This window comes from Triplophysa rosa, linkage group LG4, assembly GCF_024868665.1.
Source record: "Triplophysa rosa linkage group LG4, Trosa_1v2, whole genome shotgun sequence".
Lineage (NCBI taxonomy): Eukaryota > Metazoa > Chordata > Actinopteri > Cypriniformes > Nemacheilidae > Triplophysa > Triplophysa rosa.
Genome location: NC_079893.1, coordinates 7,621,430 through 7,641,275, shown reverse-complemented (window position 1 = coordinate 7,641,275; position 19,846 = coordinate 7,621,430). Strand labels below are relative to the sequence as shown.

General features: G+C 36.8%; 1 protein-coding gene across 12 annotated transcripts in view; it reads right to left on the bottom strand.

Annotated features, from left to right (window-relative positions):
• Positions 1–19,846, bottom strand: part of ank2a (ankyrin 2a, neuronal) — a 64,677-nt gene that overhangs the window by 37,687 nt on the left and 7,144 nt on the right. For 5 of the 12 annotated variants that reach the window (XM_057332771.1, XM_057332765.1, XM_057332773.1 and 2 more), the window contains exons 2-7: positions 8,457–8,558; positions 5,207–5,305; positions 4,046–4,321; positions 3,677–3,862; positions 1,645–1,743; positions 391–489 (exon numbers count right to left, since the gene is read on the bottom strand). In XM_057332771.1, the coding sequence (XP_057188754.1) occupies positions 391–489; positions 1,645–1,743; positions 3,677–3,862; positions 4,046–4,321; positions 5,207–5,305; positions 8,457–8,558 (861 nt within the window). Of the gene's footprint in view, positions 1–390; positions 490–1,644; positions 1,744–2,263; positions 2,273–2,714; positions 2,739–3,676; positions 3,863–4,045; positions 4,322–5,206; positions 5,306–8,456; positions 8,559–19,846 lie in introns of all 12 variants that reach the window. The other 7 variants (XM_057332774.1, XM_057332775.1, XM_057332768.1 and 4 more) reach the window with 3 other exon arrangements.

Below are 19,846 nucleotides of genomic sequence, written 5' to 3'. Positions count from 1 at the left end.
ACTCATACAGTGTGAATAAACCTGATGGAGGGAACGAGACGTTGTGTCTTCTTAAATCGTGAATAACGTGATTGCATTACATCTTAAACAAACGATAATATTTGTTTTAGCCGTGTCGTATGGCCCTTTAAAAGCAGAGTAAACAATTACAGTCAACAGTCGGAATTCAAGGTTTACATATATTTATCTCAGTGGTAAATACTTTTAAGTAAAAAGCGAAAATCTAGTCATAATAATCACAGAATTTTTTTTAAATGTATCTAAGCATTTGCATCTTCTGGGCGGATCGTTTCACTCTGATTTGAATTGCTGTAGAAAGTACAGACAGTAGGGGTCGCTGTGGCACAGACTTATTTTATAGTCTATGGATGGCACTGATGAAATACTCACTCTAGTTTTGGCATCAATCTGCGCTCCTCTATCCAGCAGCAGGGCAATCATGTTGATATTACCCCGTTTGGAGGCCACGTGAAGAGGGGTTATACCATTCTGTATGAAATTGCAAATTTAAATGAATAATTTTTGCCACATATACAAATATAGACCACTTCGTAAGATGTTAACACTGGTCCACAAGCACTTCTTGTTCATTTATTTTTTAAGTCTTACATATATAATAAAATCTTAAAGATATTTGTTTAACATTTTGATTCTGTATTCTGCGCAAACAAGCAGTGTAAAAACTGAAACGGGAAGTTTTTCTGGAACAGCGTCAGACCAGTGTTGTTTACGCTTTCCGAAGTGGTCTGTATGGAAATACTGATAAAAGTATACATACAAATAAATAAAACACACCTTTAAACTAAAGACATTATCTGCTTAAAGAGACAAGAAAAGTCTTACAAACATTCATATAATCTGCAATGTTAGCTATTAAGCAAACTCATGCTTCACCGCTTTGCTGTAGTTTTGCAGCAGGTTTGCCAGTAACTTACTGTAGATTTAATTACTACTAAAAACGACTTTCCTATTAGTACTGTTTTCAGTTTGATTAAACTTAAATCAAAATGAAAACACTTTGACTTTTGAGATTCAAAATGAGCAAAAAGAGACTGGTCTCATTACTGGCATTAGCACAGCAACACTGCAAAAAAATGACATTCTTCCCAAGCATTTTTATCTTGTTTTTTTGTCAAAATATTTAAAACTTCTTAAATTACAATACATTTACATAACAAGTGACCTAAGATATTTAGTCTAATTAGTAAAAAGAAAATATAAGAAATAGGTAAGATTATGTTAAAAAAATTGTAAATTAAATCTACAGTAAGTTACTGGCAAACCTGCTGTAAAACTACAGGAAAGTTTTACAGTCTATGTTTTTATAAGATGTGTCTTTACATTTTCTAGGTCTACCATTATTTTACAAGTGCTTCTCATTTTCTTCTCAGTGATTTTGATCATGTTTTCATTTTATAAATGCACACCTATCGCCAGTGTTGTATATTTGAGGTTAAAATGACTGTATCCATTACACTAAGATAATGGTCCATCATGACAGGGACAAAAAAAGTCTAGAACAGATTTGACAGGTGCAAGTTATTAAGATACATCTATAAAGATTAGGTTATTAGTAAAAAATCGTGTTATTTTACTAACACAAGACAATTTTATAAAGGTGACATTAGTAGCAGGTGATCCTACCCTGGCTGTGAAGTCGACAGCAGCCCCTCTGTTAAGCAGCAGAGTCGCCACATTAACATTGCCGTAGTGAGCAGCAATGTGCAGCGGAGTGAATCCACTCTGTTATAAAACGACAAGGGAAGAAAAGAAGGAATAAAAAAGGATACAAAAAGCAGAAAAAGAGAATGAAGGGAACTCATTTAAGTTTCGTCTTCTGTGATCTACCATGCAGCATTCCAATGATTCATCACATTTGTGCAAAAACTAAAGGAAAGAATGAAAAAGTGTATCAATGTCTGGATTCTCAGCTGCTACAGATGGATCCAACCACACCATGCACTATAGTAAAAAGAAAGACATTGATAAAATAGGAGACAGAGAGATTACATCCGTAATCAAAGGATTCAGATATGAACACAGTCCCAGTGTCATATGAGTTTTTGAGAAAGATGAGAAGTTTCTCAGTGACAGTGAAATAAAGAGAAGATAACAAAACAAAACAAAACATCTAAACAAAATAATGTTCGTCAGGAACTACTCACTACATGTCAAAGGTTGCTATAGATGAACGTATATGGGGGAATTTACATATAGATGTCTGTCTTACTGAGTTGGTTTGATGATGCCATTTTCGTCTTACCTTTCCATTCTGACAGACATGGTGCAATTTAAAAAAACACAATTAACAAAAAGGTGCAGCACAATGTGACCGAGAGACTTCTATGCACAGATGGTGACAACACTAGTTAGGATGAGTAAACATGCACTGCTAATTCATTTCTAAAAGTCTTGTTAGTAAAATCATAAGTTTGTGTAAATAAACCCATAATTCCTGTTCAAAATGTTCATTGAAAGAAAGCAGCATTAAAAATGTGTATTGATGAACCGGAATTTCCCATAAAAAGGAACGTTTTCCACAGAAGCAAAGAGATCCGCTAAAACAAAAACAACAATGTGTCATGCACTACACCGATTAAAAGGGAAAAGACTTCTCTCCATGCATTTTACGAGAAAGATTTAACGTTAAGCAATACAGTAGCTGTCATAAGAGCTGTGACAGATGCAGGATTCTGCTGAGCGAGTCTTAATACCTCTGTAGTCCTGTTGACCATCATCTGAAGGTGTCACACGTGGTAGGAGGAAGAAAATATGGAATAATATTTTTATCTTAGAGCATTAAAAATGTCTATAATACAGGGATAATGAAAAAAGTCATTTAAGTGGTTTAAAAAGGCAAAAAGAACATTTCATCCAATTAATTAATTTGCCCTCCATCTTAAAGGGATGGTTCACCTTAAAATAAATCTGTCATTATCTTGTCATTTCAAACTTGTATGACTTTCTTTCTTCTGCAGAACAAAAAATAAGATATTAAAAAAAATGTTGGTAGAAAACCGTCTGTCCCCATTGACTTGCAATGGTTTTGTGTCCATACAATAGAAGTCAATGGGGACCAACGGTTTTTGATTACCAACCATTTTCAAAATATCTTCTTTTGTGTTTTGCAGAAGAAAGAAAATCATTTGAGTAAATGAAGACAGAATTTTCATTTTGAAGGTGAACTATTCCTTTAAATTAAGTACAGATATTTGAAAATGTGCTTGAGAGTAAAAATATTCAAGTACTATCCACATCTGATTTTTATAAGAATATTACTTAAAAGAACACCATGGTATTTTCCTACTGCAATGTCATGGCAACAATCATGGTTTAACCATGGTACCATAACCAGCAGTGTATTCTATCCAATATTTACCAAGCAAAAACAACCCAGCACCCAGAGTGTTAAATCATCGTATTACCATACAGTAGGTATTTTTTAAATGCATCATTTTAAAGTTTCCTTTAACTGAATTTAACTTCAATAGTATTGTGTTCTATTTCGATATGAATACAGACAGTTGTGAGTATAGACACTAGGGGGAGCTGTTGTACAGATTTGTTTTCTCGCAAATTAATTGCAGTTAAATGAATTAAGCCCATGCATGACCCCAAATCCTTATAAAACTTTATAAAGTCCTATATAAAGAAACCCATATCTGTCCTCTCTCACCTTGGACTGGACATCAGCATTATGGTCGTTCTGGAGCAGCAAAGCAGCAGACTTGGTGTCGTCCTTGCGGGCCGCGATGTGAAGCGCAGGGAGGCGAACTTTACCTTTGGTGTCATGTTCCAGGAGAAGAGAGACCACCTGATTATGACCCTGCTGCAGAGCAATGGCCAGAGGAGTGAACCCATCCTACAATAAGAAAGAACATGTATGAGTACCAAACATATATTGACCTGATTTGTGGTTGCTGGTGTTTTACTAATACTGGCCAAGATGCTTGGCCGTCATTCAAGATAAGATCAAGATAAAATCTCATGTTTGTCAAAACAGAAGCACAAAACAGGTCATCTGCACAGACACGAGATTACAGACCTCTGTAGCCGTGCTCTGGTTGCCACCATTCTCCAGAAGGTATCGCACAACGTCCAGGTGATTCTCTTGAGCGGCCATGTAAAGTGGTGTGAAGCCATTCTGTAGTAACAAACATACAGCATTTGGTTTAAGGCCATAGACTGAAATATCTAAGTTATAGAACAGTATTTTTCTCACCTGGGATTGGGCATTTAAGTCTGCTGTTCTTTTCACCAACAATTTTGCAACTTCCTTTTGCCCAGCCAGACAGGCGATGTGCAATGCAGTGTTTCCTTTCTGAATAAAACAATAAAAGAAACTGTGCCTTTAAATGTGTCAAAAGAATACACAGAGGAACAATTAACAATAAGTCATTTAAATCAATTGATGGAATTATGGATTATGTTTGTATGTATATAACATTTGGGTCAAGTGAAGAAAAAAGATAACTTTTCTAGACTAAAAAGCTCAGATTGAATGATACTATCGGGAATACTGAGCTGATTTAGTCATTGCTTGCATTACTAAAATTGCAAAAATGTTGTCAGGTCAAAAAGTCTATCACATTTTTGACCGACACGAAATCTACAAAACTTTAGAATGTGTCATTGAGGTTATATCACATGTTGGATGTGCTTAAAGGGATAGTTCACCCAAAAATGAAAATTCTGTCATCATTCACTCACCCTCAGGTTCTTTTAAACCTGTATAAATGTCTTTGTTCTGCTAAACAAAAAGGAAGATATTTGGAAGAATGTCAGTAACCAAACAGATCTCATCCCCCATTTACTATCATAGTAGGGAAAAGAAATACCATGGGAGTCAATGGGGGATGAGTTCTGTTTGGTTACTTGGTTACTGACACTCTTCCAAATATCTTCCTTTGTGTTTCAAGTTGAGTAAATGATGACAGAATTTTCATTTTTGGGTGAACTATCCTTTTAATGCAGTAGATTGCAGGTCAGTTGTGTATATGTCCCCGTTTTTGTCCCTCTCTCTCTCTCTCTCTCTCTCTCTCTCTCTTCTTGTGTGACAGATGACAGGAGTGGCCAAAGTCACTAGACTCCAGCCGTACTTATCATACCATAGTGGTAGATGACTGGCATACCTCCCAACTTGTTTTCTTTCACCATTTGGGCTCACATGCCCCTCCCTCAAAACTTGTTGATGTGCATTTAGTACCTTGGTTGAAGAATCCACGACCGCACCCCTGTCCAGAAGTTCCTCTACTAGCTCCACATGGCCTTCTTTGGCTGCTAGATGTAGAGCATTGAGTCCATTCTACAATGAGAGAGAGACTAGATCAATACAGTTTAAATTAGTTCATATGTGCATGAATTCCCTTAAAGGGATAGTTCACCCAAAAATGAAAACTCTGTCATTATGTATTCACCCTCAAGTCATTCAAACCTGTATATGATTCTTTCTTCTATGCAAAGAAGATATTTTGATGTCTCAGTGGTTTTGTGTCCATACAATGAAAATCAATGGGAGTTTATTAGAAGTTTATTAGATGTTTAACAGGGAGATTCCCTATTTAATCTCTTTATTTCCAACTGTGAACTGAACGCGCAATCCCCCTTGTTTCAACATCACCACCTGTCTCACTAATTTACTAATTCTCTGTTCGATGAGCAAATCTTGACACGCGGTGTAACGCGGTGCGGCCAGCAGTCAGAATCGGCAAGAGCGGAGAGAATTAACCGGACAAATTCTAATCTCATTTATTTGGATAATGAAAGCTGGAGGAGTTTTTTGCATCAGGCGAGAGGTATTCCAGCGAAAGGGCGAAACGAGACAACTGATAAAACTGTGCAGATTATATTTTCAATATCACTCAGAGAGGATTAGAACAGCGGGTATTCAGAGAGAACAGGACAGAAAGCACGAGAGAGGAAGAGAGAGAGCTCTGTCACTGCATGTCCATTGTTGTACTGGCAGGCCCCTTACTGGTGACTCCTGATGACATCATATGGGACAATGTTACAGTTAAAACTATTATACATCAGAACTGTCATGATTCTGCCTCATCATGTCATGTCTTTCTTGGTCTTCTGGCAGGATCATGACAGAGCCTCATGTTTTGTGTGGAGAGAGGTTGGTTCTGACATAACATGCGCACTCTCTGGTCTCGTCTTTGGCCCCGCCCCTCTCGTTTCCTCATTTAGCCTGCCATTAGTGTTTCATTCCCGACACCTGTCCCTTGTTAATTATCCTTTGTTAGTCTCCCTGTTTAATGCCCTTGTGTTTGCTGTCCTGTGCTCGTTCGTTTTGCTATGTTACTATGTCGCCTTGTCTCTTGCCTTGTTCCTGTTTGCTGTGATCTGTCAAGTTTGTGAACTTATTATTTATATTTCTTGGACCTTGTTTATCTTGCCCCCTCGTGGGAAGTTTTTGTTTGAATTCTTGTTTTGTTATAGTTTTTCCCATTGTGGGTTTTTGTTTTGTGTTTGTTATTAAAGTCATTGTGTTCTCACCACCAAAGCTGCCTGCACTTGGGTTCATTTTCACCACGATCCCCGACAAGAACAAGGACAAATTCAGACATTATGTAATTATAGGCAAAGGGTAAACGGTACAATAATCCTTTTAACAAATCACAAATTATGGATATTCTATATATGTGACCCAATCGGTGAAAAGTAATTTCTTTGCGATTTACTGTTTTCTACATAAAACCACCCTACAAAATGTCACGAAAATTCTGTAAAAATATATATTATTGAAAAGATACATGCTTCCTAGGGCTTAATTCATGATATTGGGAAAGCTAGCACAGTGCACCAAACCAGTTAAGCTACAGAAGCAACCCCATTGAATCCCGTTTTTCATGTGGTATCACTGTATTTTGTGTTATAAATGCATTTTGATGTTACACTGGGGACAATTTGTAAGGACAAGGAAGGGTTAAAATCAGCAATGTGGTGTATGAAAGAGAGTTTGGCAGTGCAGACGTTACAGAAGGTCGGGGGTGTGAACAGCTGCCGGACACATACGAGAGAAACGCTTTGAAATCCTGGAAAGAATTCCCTGGCATTGTGCTGGGTGATGATGTCAAAAGAGCAATACAGATTCTTTCAAATGAATCAGTGTGAGTAGTAAATAAATCTCTCTGCGACATGATAAGAATGTTATTTGTATGTGCAAAACGTTGTAAAAACATTTTGTAGTAATCAGGATTATGTTCCACACAGAGTCGACAGAACATACCGTTTTCAACTAAAAACGGAAAACTTTTTATGCGTTTTGGCTGTTCATTTACTCGAAAACGGCGTTTTGGGGGACTGAAAACGCAAACTTTTGAAAATGGGTCTCAAAGTGAAAGTTTTTGAAAACGACGGCATTATCGTTTCCGTGTAAACTCTGAAGGTGGCGTTTTCCAAAAACGATGACGTCATACGCATGGGTATTACGCGTTCAGTCTCTGTAGGCATGAGTGAGTATTCCCCTAACAACAATGGGAGCATCCATGCTGCATGTTTGTGCCGCATGACATACTTATCATTTCACCAGCAAAAAGTAGATTTACTGCACCACTACAACCAGACGAGACATAGTATTTATGTGCACACTACTATAAACACACATACACGCCGACAAAGTGTATTGAAAGCGCTTTTATAAAACGGTCAGTTCTGGTCAGTATATGTTTTCCCGGCTCCATGTAAATGCAGATCGTTTAGATAACGCTGTCGTGTGAACGTGAAACTTTTCAAAAACACAAAGGAAAAACTTTTCAAATTTTTATCATGTAAACATACTCTAAAGAGTTTAATGCCATTCGCTTTTTATAAAGCAACAAAACTGCAACACAGCTCAGTGCGTTGTCTTTAAATAAGACAACGCACAATTTTAATTATATAAACAAACTAAACACTGCACTTGCACTTGAGCTATTTCGATCTACATAATACAGCACGGGTCCCCCTGCATGGAATTCACAATGTTGTGTCTACAGTAGCCCTAAATGGACAAACTGCTTTACAGAACGAGTTTCGTAAATACGTTATCTCCTTTGGCAAAAAAGCGAAAACGCGACGACATCTTAGTCCTGTGTCAGCCACTGTAGTGTTTCGAAATAGAGGGCTGGACTGAGCCATTGGTTGCAATTTGCAACCTCACCGCTAGATGGCACTAAAACCTCCCATTGCTCCTTTAACATTAGTTAAAGTTAAATTAATTAAATGAAAATCTAATGGATGTCTATTTCACCACCCAGTAAATGTAGGTGAAAAGGAAGCCAGGGAGAAAATACACTTACACATAAACTATACAACACTGTCAGAAAGGATGTTAATGAAATTGAATTTTAACAATATGGCTCGGTTTCACAGACATGGCTTATCTTAAACCAGGACTATGCCTTAGTGGAATTAAGATATTATGTCACTTTTATAAAAATTTTGTGTGAATTATGCATGAGAAAAAATACCTGGTTGCAGGTGGAAATATCCTGTCCGCCCTTAAGGAACTCCAGAACCTTGCCAACATTACCTGCCCGGGCTGCTCTCAGGAAGCTGGTGTTACTGTCCGACTGCAGAAACAAACAGGAAACACATTAGAAAACACATATTATGTCACATTATACACTGATGGATTAAACAGCACAAACATATTGCAGTGTTTGATGTGACAGATGCACCATTAATCTCAAAAAAACCCTTGACAATAGTTGACTAAAGAGCACATTTTTGTTCTCTTTTTTATACAGTTATGTAACTATGGTCATAATACAGTTGTCCTGTTCTACAGAAGAACTGCGGCCACATCCATTTTTTAAGCCTAATCAAAGGCTTAAATGATTCTAAACAAGTTATTCAGATGTCAGTGTGTGTCTTTGTGTAGTGAAACATGTGCTAACTACGTACTATATAGGCTCATAAATTGGTCATATCCCTTTATTTTAATCTAATAATGTCATCAGATTTGTGTGAAGGTTACTATAGGTTTAAAGGCTTTGTAAAACCAAATGTCCCCACAAGTACAGTAAAATATGAGATCCATCTAGATTGTGGAGACCAGTCAACGCAAAATTGATTAATAAACATACAAAATTATGCTTTTATGGGGGGATAGAAAATACTATTGGATCAGTATAAAAACAATAGAAGTCTATGGCAAGTCCCCACAAGGATATACCAAAACAAAGCTGCGTGACTAAAGTTTTGCCAACAAGGGGGTGTATTTTATCACTAACGCGTGTTTGACTGCTAAGTATAGACAGAAAACAAAAAGAAGACAGCTGACATCAAAACAAACACATAAAGAGCAGAGAGAGGGAGGAAACCTATTGCAGTTATTTGCATGCACCAAATCTTTTCTGACAAACCATGTGAAAATCAATCTTGTTTTCAATATTTCAAATTTCATCAAACTAACCTTTTTATTAGACCGGTGATAACCGATGACATTATCACAGTAAAAATTTCAATAATCAAATGCAATATGTTAACCAATGTACCGGTTAATAACAAATACAAGAGAACAGCTGTACTTGTCATGCATTATTATGAATAAAATAAAAACGTGTAAATGAATAAAAAATGACGTTTTAATAAAACTTAAAAGCCAACCTTTATTAATCTAACCATAGATTTTGGCAAAATTGCAATACAAAGATCTGGTTGCTGTATTTAAGATTAAAGGTTACTAAAGGAAAATAAGCACCTCTCAGGTCGCGTGGAGAGTGACACATAAATGTGTCAGTGTCACCAGATGCTTTTAACCGGAATGTTTGAGGTATGATCCTTACCCCCTTTGAGGTAGAGAGGTCAGAACCCAACACGTGAGGCACCTGTATAACAAACGTCCCACACCAAGACCAAAACAGTGACAACAGATGCTACAAAACTGCCGATGAAGTCATGCAGTCCAGCATTGAGCCCTGGTGCTCATGTGGTTGACATAAGTTTGAATCATGCTTGCTACATACACCACTAGAGAATTTTGGCCTTACCACAGTATCTTCCACAGAGCAGTAGTGACGGTCCAGGTATGGTTCGCTTCCAATGGTCCGCAGGCCTTTATCTGAACCGCATGCCTTACACATTGCTGCATTGCCCATGGTAAAAATTTACCCTAAAGCTTTTGCATCAAAACCCACGCTGCTCTTTACAGAAACGCCCGGCACCCTCTGTGAGTTTCCACGCTTGCTTTTCCGGCGTTAACCAACCACTCAACATCAAATTGCCCGTCTGGAGATTGATTCCGACGTTCTCACATGCACTTAGCTTTATGGCTTTGCATTATCCTCAGTCTTCAGCTGGAACCCAAACCCCATTCAATTATCACCTTCAGAGCATCCATCCAACTAATGCAAAATCCTCCAAACTTTCATGTCTTCCTATTTCTCCCCAGGTTCCTAACATTATCTCTTATTTGCTCCTTTAAGTCCCTGTCCTGTTCCAATGTGAAAAAGAGTGGGCTGTAGTGCAGAAGACCCCCGGACTCCTCTTCTTTTGTCCCTCTCTTGTCTTCCCGCCTGTCTGCGCCTCTGACAACTGCAGCCGTAAACATGTCTCCCATTGCTATATCAGGTCGAACGTGCACCCCGTTTGGGATCCAGTGCTGGGTTATTTTTAACCCATTCAGGACCAGGCGGCTATGTGAGGGAGCCCGGCTCAGCAAGACGAAGCCCTGCCGGAGAAGAGCCAACTGGCAACCCGTCCTTTCCCTTTTGAAGTCCAGGGATACAGAATGACCCGGACAACTTAAAGTCATCAAAATTCTGTATATCACAATACTATGTGAATAATGATATAGTTGTCATCAGCGTTGAGGAATGGAACACAGTTTATATGAATGAAGTAAAGCCTTCAGTGAATCAGACAGAATCAGAATCATCTTCTGTGGGTCATCTCTGTCCTAAGGCTGAACACATTGACAAGACAATGATGCAAAATCCAAGCTTTTCTGACTTCCACTATAGACATCTGACATATTGAACTTGCATTGACTGGCTTGCTCAATGACATGGCGCTGTTAAAATACTATAGATTTTACTGCCATTAATGGGAAAATAATGATTAGTAAATCAGCAGGGCAGAGGTCACAATGGGTCACAAAAGCGAACAAGTACTGTACTATAGAAAGAAAAGTCACGATGAAATCTTTTTAACATTTCAATTTTAGCTCATTTTAAAAGTAGAGCACATGGAAACTTTTGCATAAGTCACCCGTGTGTCAGATATTTCTCCAGAGAAAAATACCCCTAAATCCTGCATTAGAAGAGATATTAGCAAACTGAGCTCAGATTTGCCAAGTCTGCAATCCAACGTCAAAATTGTTGAAGATTTCAATATGAATGCAAACATTTCTCATCAAATTTACACAGTTTCAGATTAGTTTGACTAGGCCTATACAATCTCCATACTCTTCAAGGGATAGTTCACCCAAAAATGAAAATTCTGTCATCATTTACTCGCCCTCTTGTCATTTCAAAGTTGTTTCTTTCTTCCACAAAAGAAGATATTTTGAAGAAAGCGACGGTACCATTCACTATCGTTTGGACACAAAACCAATGGGTACCGTCGCTGTTGGGTTTCACAACATTCTTTAAAATATCTTCTTTTGTGTTCTGCAAAAAAAAGTCAGTCATATAGGTGAGTAAATGATAACAGAATTTTCATTTTTGGGTGAACTGTATTTAAAAAAGGTCTTATTTGCTATTTTTATTTCTCCTAGCAATTTTGTCCAGAGCTAGGAAATCAACCTCTGAGCAATATTTTTTTTCAGTTGATACTTGGTATCTTAAACTTGGCATCTCGGACGGGACTGCTGTATTTACTGTACCATCTATTACCGACTGCCCTACGCTGATGTAAACAGGTCACTTTCAGGAAACAGTCGTTTGTAGATCAATTATGTCCTTATGATTTACTAATGATTTTACTACTGAATTATAAGTCACATTGATAAACATCTCAGTTTATTGCGTAATGTCAATGAAATTTTCCAATATTTTAAAGTTATTTAAAATAACAAAAAGTGATGTCATCACTTCAAATTAAGTCAATGAAATTCTGCTCTAGAGACAAATCTACATATATAGTAGGATGATCCTTTTTCATAAGCCCCTTCCAGTATCTGTGCTCTGAAACAGGTGGGGAACAGCTGACAGGACCCAGAGCTCTTCTGCAATACAATAAATACTAAAAACCGCAACCATATAGTGTCATATGAATCATTAGGTAGGCCTATTATTGAGGTTGTGTTTTAATGCAAAATGCTACTTTTGTTATAAAGATTGGATAATGAAAAATAAAATAATGTGTGATAGACATTAGAAATTAAAGGGATACTTCACCCAAAAACGAAAATTCGATCATCATTTACTCACCTTCGAGTTAATCCAAAAGTGTATAAATTTCTTTATTCTGATGAACACAGAGAAAGATATTTGGAAGAACGCTTGTAACCAAACAGATCTCAACACCCATTGACTACCATAGTAGGAAAAAAACAATGGTAGTCAAAAGTGCCCCAGAACGCTTTGCTGTCCTACATTCTTCGAAATGTCTTTTTTTGCGTTCAAGAGAACAAAAAAAAAATGATAAAGTCATTTTTCCTACTATGGGAGTCAATGGGTGTTGAGATCTGTTTGGTTATAAGCATTATTCCAAATATCTTTCTCTGTTCATCAGAACAAAGAAATTTAAGCAAGGTGAGTAAATGATGACAGAATTTTCATTTTTGGTTGAAGTATCACTTTAATCATAAAGATTGGTGGTTAATAAAGAAGCATTAAAGTATCAAAAATATTTAACAGAGTAAATTCAAGGTAACGTTTTTTTAAAGGACATCCTCGTTCCCACTGAACTCCATGGACCTCTCTCACATAACGTGCATGCAAGTGAGCGTTAGAGAGATTAACTTTGCAGGTTAACTCTACATCTGTTACACCCAATGCTCCAGAACTAACAATTTACAACAAACACATACCGATTAATATGGAGAACTACTACACAAATGAATTACTAAAGATACATTTGCATCCACATTAAGGATACATTTGCACGAAGTCCACTGCAAATTTCCTTCCTAAAGGACAATAAAGTATATTTCATTTCCTCCTTTCATCCTATGATAGATATCGTCTACAGAACGGGGTCTAAAAATCTAAAAGCACATTGAACACCTGGGGTTTGTTTAAAAAAAAAAGCTTTGTGAAAAGGTTAATGGAACAAGATGCTTTACTTTCTCTATATCTAATGCCAGCAAATATGTGAGCATGTTAACACTTTTGAGCAAAGGTGCATTTTGTAATTAAAAGTTAAGATGGACAACCCAAATATTAATCAAATCTGATATTCATGTTTAATTTTTACTGAAATTATGCTGATCACCCCACTGTATATTTCAAACACAAACGTTATATTTTAAAGACTTTTTTAAAGATGTTCTGCTCTTTGTTCCATTAAATGATGACAAACTGAAAAACAGGTCAAATGAATCCGAGCTTAGAACAATGTTTGTAAGTGTTGGTACCTTGCGTTTGCACTCTGCTCTCTCTCTATGTCGCTTGCGTCTCTCTCTGGCTTTGGCAAGAGCTTTCAGCTCAGGGGGCTGTTCCAGTTCCCGAGCCTTTTTCAGGTGTGCCGCTGCATGGGCCATAATGCTGAACCGATGCCGAATCTCAAACGTCACGTTAACCACGAGCGGTACGATCCCATGCAGTTTGTCACATTAATAAAAAGCAGGTCCCCTTGAGATGATTTAAGCCCTTGTGGTGTATCCCCAAAGGTTCATCTTGTTCATTTATCTCTGCTAAAAGTTTGCTAAATGGACACAGAATTGCCTCTGAATTATACTCTTTTTTTTACATAATCTACTTTGTTTCTCTGCATAATCTCTCTATATTGGATATGTCTGCCTCCACTCAGGGGTTCCTGAAGTCTGGTGGTTGTCTAAAGGAAAGCCACGCTCGCATAATTTGAATTTAAATAGCCATGTGTGAACAGGGGACAGAGAGCGAGTGAGAGAGATAAAGAGAGAGGGGATGGGAGGTGACCATGACTGTCCAGATGTAGAAACATCAGGCCATGTGTGTGGTTAAGATTTGAGTGTGTGTTTCATGAATGCACGTGTAGAAAAATAAATAAACAGAAAGAACCGAAAAGCTTTTGTGAAAAAAAAAAAATTGACCCAAGGGGGGAGCATGACAAACATCTAGTCTACAGGGAGACCTGTGGCACACTGTGTGCTCCTCAGAGCTGTAAGGAGTGTGGGGAAGACCACAGTGAAGAACTCAGAAGAGAGCAAAAACAATGCAAAAGATATGATTCATAACTACACTTAAAATACCACTTCAATTCAAATCCCTTATTGCTAGTGTTGTATAAAATTACATACACGATTTTTTACATGCAGATCAATGTATTGATTGTTTAATTTGCATTTCAAACTGGCTGTGATTTGTGTGGATTCATGTGTAAATGTTTAGAGACTCTTCTGACAGATTCACCAATAATTTGTCCTAAACTGTATATCAAGACTCCCCAACCCCCATTCACAACAATAAATATTCTACAGCTTGGCATGACTATAAAGATGTAGACTTTCAAACAGGATGTTTTAATTAATAAAACACATTATACGTCATTTTGCATTTTGTGTCATTTGAGTTGATTGTGTGTTCAAATTTGTTTCATTAAAGTAACACAAATGTGTTGCACCAGAGCTCTAACAACCCATGCATTTGTGAGAGGTCTCAATTAAAATGCTTCTACTCCACCTTTTGGCCTCCTTGGCTAACTACATCTCAGTGAAAAGACATCAGTACACTGACACCTGGTGGTTTAGTAGACACCTTGCACACATTTGGACATGCCATAGTAGAAAAAAACTAGTTTGTTTTGAAAACAGATAACAAGTTCCTTTTTAAAATCTGTGACCTCTAGTTAGTTTATTAAAGCAAGTTAAAGCAAAATAAGGATTTTGGTGTTTTTCTCGATTGTCCAGAAAGTGAAATTATACAATATCTATTTCTGTGTTTTCAGAGTTTAATTGTCTTCTCCAGCAAAAAATTGCAATTCACTTTTTACTGAACGTTGTAACTTTTCACCCATTTTTACTGAGGGTTGTAACTTTAATTTTACCCAAAAATGCCGCGACTAAACTTTTACCTTTGAACAATATTTTTGATGTTTATCCAAATCATTGGCATTTCCTAATCCTAATCCTAACCCTTACAGATCTTTTCTTATGACTCGACATATACATTAATGATTATCCTAAACTTCAGTTGGTGTTACTATTGTGAATATACAGCCAAAGCCAAAAGTGAATTCCAACTTTGGAAAATGAACAATAGAAAATTTAAAACTAGTGTATATTAGTACATAGTGTAAACTGAGGAATTTAAAGAAACAGTTTTCCCATAAATTTAAATTCTGTCTTCATTTACTCACCCTTAAATTGTTCCAAATCTGTATACATTTCTTTGTTCTCATGAACACATAGAAAGATATTTGGAAGAATGCTTGTAACCAAACAGTTCTTGGCCACCATTGACTACCATATTAGGGAAAATTTCTTTGTTCTGTTGAACACAAAAGAAGATATTTTGAAGAATGTAGGAAAGCATCCTGGGGCACTTTTGACAACCATTGTCATTTTTCCTACTATGGTAGTCAGTGGTGACCAAGAACTGTTTGGTTACAAGCATTCTTCCAAATATCTTTCTCTGTATTCAAAATAAATGTATACAGATTTGGAACAACTCGAAGGTGAGTAAATGATGACAGAATTTTTATTTTTGGGTAAACTGTTCCTTTAAGGAGGCGTGGCCAAACATTACACCCAACAAATGCACAATGGCTTAGGTAGGAGAATGACAACGAAATATTACTACACGAGAGGATCAACAAATATTTAATAACAGATCAAATAAAAAAAATATCTATTCATTTTTATATATTTAAATAAAACCCATACACACTGATACAGTGTACTGTAGTTTGCCTTTTTGCCAAGTAATTTTGTCCAATCTGTTTAGTTTTGTACTCTACTAATACTCCCCATACATCCATTTACCCTATATACATTGCAAACTGCAAATACCATAATGCATTCCTATAAGGGATTCTCAGTATCTCGTGTTATTTATTCACGTATAAAGAGACCGAACTGAAACAGAACAGAAAAAAATCTATAGAACATTGATCCCATATGACAACTGATTCTCTCCAGAGCAAAGTAAGAGCTAAGTAACTAGCACAAAGAAACAGTAGAGTAGGACAAGTAGAGAGAAGATCAATCAAGTCCTCCAATCTGCTCATTGATCTTTAGCTTTCATAGCTAGAAGCAGTCATATCCAACCTGAACACAATAAACCATGTCAGAATATGACGTGTTCCAGATAATCAACAAGTCTGCAGTACAAATCAAATACTGTTGCATAAAATTCATCTTGATTTAAATAATGTCACAATAGGTCACAATACTGAATACTTTAATTCAAATATGTGCAATAGTATATGATACTTCACTTATAATTCATTTCTGTAATGAAGGAATTGAGATAATTATAAATATGACATCAGTACTGTGACCTCACAAGTATGATGTCATGATGCAGCAAATAACCTCAGGTTAAAAGAACTGCTGTAAATATAATAAAGGGGATGTGAAATGATGTTTCATGCATTCTGACTTCTTTACAATGTAAAACATGTTGTCTTCTTGTGCTTGACATGGTCAAGTTGTCAAAAAAACGAGTTGGACACATTACGTAGTATTTCTGTGCTCGATACACTCCCCTAAGGTTCGTATAGGTTTCGGGAAGTTTTTTTTAACATGAAAAACCGTTACGTAACAACTTTTCTTGGTCCCTTATTGAGCAATTCTCCCGGAAAAGCACGTCTATGGCAAGGCGAAAGAAATAGCCCGCCCACGCATCAACCGACGAGCGATAGGAAGACTCGCTTACCATCAAGATTGGCTGAGCTGTGTGCCTGCAGCTGCAGCTCGTTACTCTTGCAATAGTGAGAGAAGTTGAGGTGTGTTTGTTTGTTCACAGCATTTTAGTGATGGACGTTATATAAACTGTGGATATAACGCTGGATATGGAGATTGATAGATGGAGCGGTCCAAGCACTAAAAGATGCCGGACATGAACCGCACGAGGTAAGTGAAACTGAGTCATATGTCTGTGTTTTGTTGGCAATGGGTGCGCAAGTGCTTTAGTTCCACCCTCCCCCTCCTCGTATGTTTTCGGAAATAATCGTACAGCTGTATCTGTCTTTTATAAATGTGATGAAACTAAAGACTCTACGGATATTTGAAGGGTACGATACTATTCTGTAAATACTCAGGATTAACATGAGATATGCAGAAACTTTCTGAGTTACGCCCACTTTAAAAACAGCCGAGAGAAAGATTATATTTGACATATGGTCTGTTTGAGCTTAAACAGGCCTTGTAAGATCTGTTGTGCTGATAAATGGACAAGCACAGGACATAATCAATAAAGTGATAAACATGAGCAGTTTGTGTGCAGGCGCCAAGTATCGCATATCAGGGCTGAGCGGGCGGAGCTCCCAAGGGGCTACAATGTATTATCATCCCTACACTTACTGAACATCATTACCCAGGATGCTTAGGTCTCGCCCATCATACAATAGCTCTATTATGCTAACGCTGGTAAATTGTGCTGCGTCAGCACAAAAAAAGCTTTTGCGTGCATGGGTACTGAAGTACTAAGTAGTTACATAGTGGATTACTTTTATCCAAAGTGACTTACAGGAACAATCCCTTTGGAGTAACCTTCAGTTAGGTGCCTTACTCAAAAACACAATAGTTGTAGTTTATAGATGAACCCTTGTCGGGTTTTAATCCCACAACCTTTTGCTAACTGCATCTTCACACAATAATATCATGTATGTACGCAGTGTTAAATATCTAAACAATAAAATTTTGAATGCAATTTGAATCTAAAATAAAACCAGAGTTTATGGTGTGTTTTTATGCAGGCAGTGTATAATCTCATAGCCGAGTCTGCACTTTTCAACAGCTGTCATCTATAACCTATTTGGTCTTGGACCTCTTACAGTGTTTGACATTAAGCCATTAGTTAACAAATCGATCTTTCATAAGTGTACATTGACAATTGCTTTTGTCTTTCTACTAACTCAAAAGCACAACATTTACACTGCTCTTATGGGCTACAGAAAATAGACATATAGCCAAACACAAATAGTAACTAATGTCATTTAATATTAGTCCCCTATATTATATATCAATCCTATATTTTTATAGAAAGACTAAAGCACCCAGACCTAATCACAACAATATCCTGGTGTCAAATCTTAGAAAGATACATGACAGCATTTTTAGCATCACTGGCACACCCCCAATGTCTCAGAGATATCCAAAGATATCTTATTTCGGCTAAAATTAGAGCTAGTAAAGAAGTAAAACAATCCCACAATGCTCTGCAACAAGCTCAAAAATGTTATCCTATACATTTCTGTTTATAATTCTTTTTATTGTGTGCTCACAGTGATGTAATGCCTGAAGGTTTACAGCAGAGTGAACAAGTTCAACTGATGAAAATTTGTGAAATGATGGGCAACCCATTAGTACAGACGGTTTAAAAGCAACAACATAAACAAACGTTACTGAGCATGCAGGCGATCGTGGACTGCCCTTAAAGGGATAGTTCACCCAAAAATACTCAAAAAATAAGTTGGCAATACTCAAATGAAAATGATGTCATCGTTTACTCACCATCATGTCATTTCATACCTGTGTAAATTACTTTGTTCTGATGAACACAGAGAAAGATATTTGGAAAAATGTTAGCAATTTTCAGTTCTGGAACATCATTGACTACCATAGTAGGAAAAAATTAAATGGTAGTCAAAGTTTGTTTTGTTAAATTCTTCAAAATATCTAATTTTGTGTTCAACAGAACAAAAAATAAACAATATTTTTTTCTACTATGGTAGTGGATGATGTCCAAGAAAGGACTGAAAATTGCTAACATTCTTGCAAATATCTTTCTTTATGTCCAACAGAACAAAGAAATTTATACAGGTTTAAAACAACCCCAGAGTGAGTAAATGAAGAGAGAATTTTCATAAATTTTCATATCCTTTTAACTTCCGATACACATTCGCAAATAATAGAGTGCCTGTAGATTATTTCTAAAAACAAGCAAAAGAAACCAAAAAGAACTGTTACTGTTGCCTCTCCAATATTTTGAATTCAGACTGCGATACCAATCTCAACCGCTAGGTGTCAATGTCCCATACGATTTCTTTAAATGCGACAAAACTACAGAACCCATTCAACAAATCGTTAATTTAGAAAAATTAACATACAACAAAACGTTTACTTAATAAAATTATTACGCAATAAAACAATATAAATTGATATTAACATAAATTCAACTAAATATAAATAGTTATATTATTAGACACTAGCCAGACCAATAACAAACACGTTAAACTGCAGTCCAGGCGCGTGCGTCCGATGAAATGGTTCATTTAAAAAAAATGTAATTCGTTTTTTTTTTAGATATCTGTCAATAAACCTTATGAGCTATAACTTTGCCTTTGTCAATCAACATAGGTTTTGTTTTCACCTGGCTGTGTAATATGATTTTTTTCTGCAGTTGTCAATGCAATTAAATTTTAAGGCCTGTATCAGGACTGCTCACGAAATTGGATAATTGGCGTCTAACCCCTTGATGATGTTATGTAGATGGCTGCCTCTCTCTCTCTTTTTCGCTCTTTGAAGTGCAAATGTCATGAAGCTGGCCATGGAACAGACCCACCGCTTCTCACCATGCTCATCCACACACAAACACAGACCTAAAAA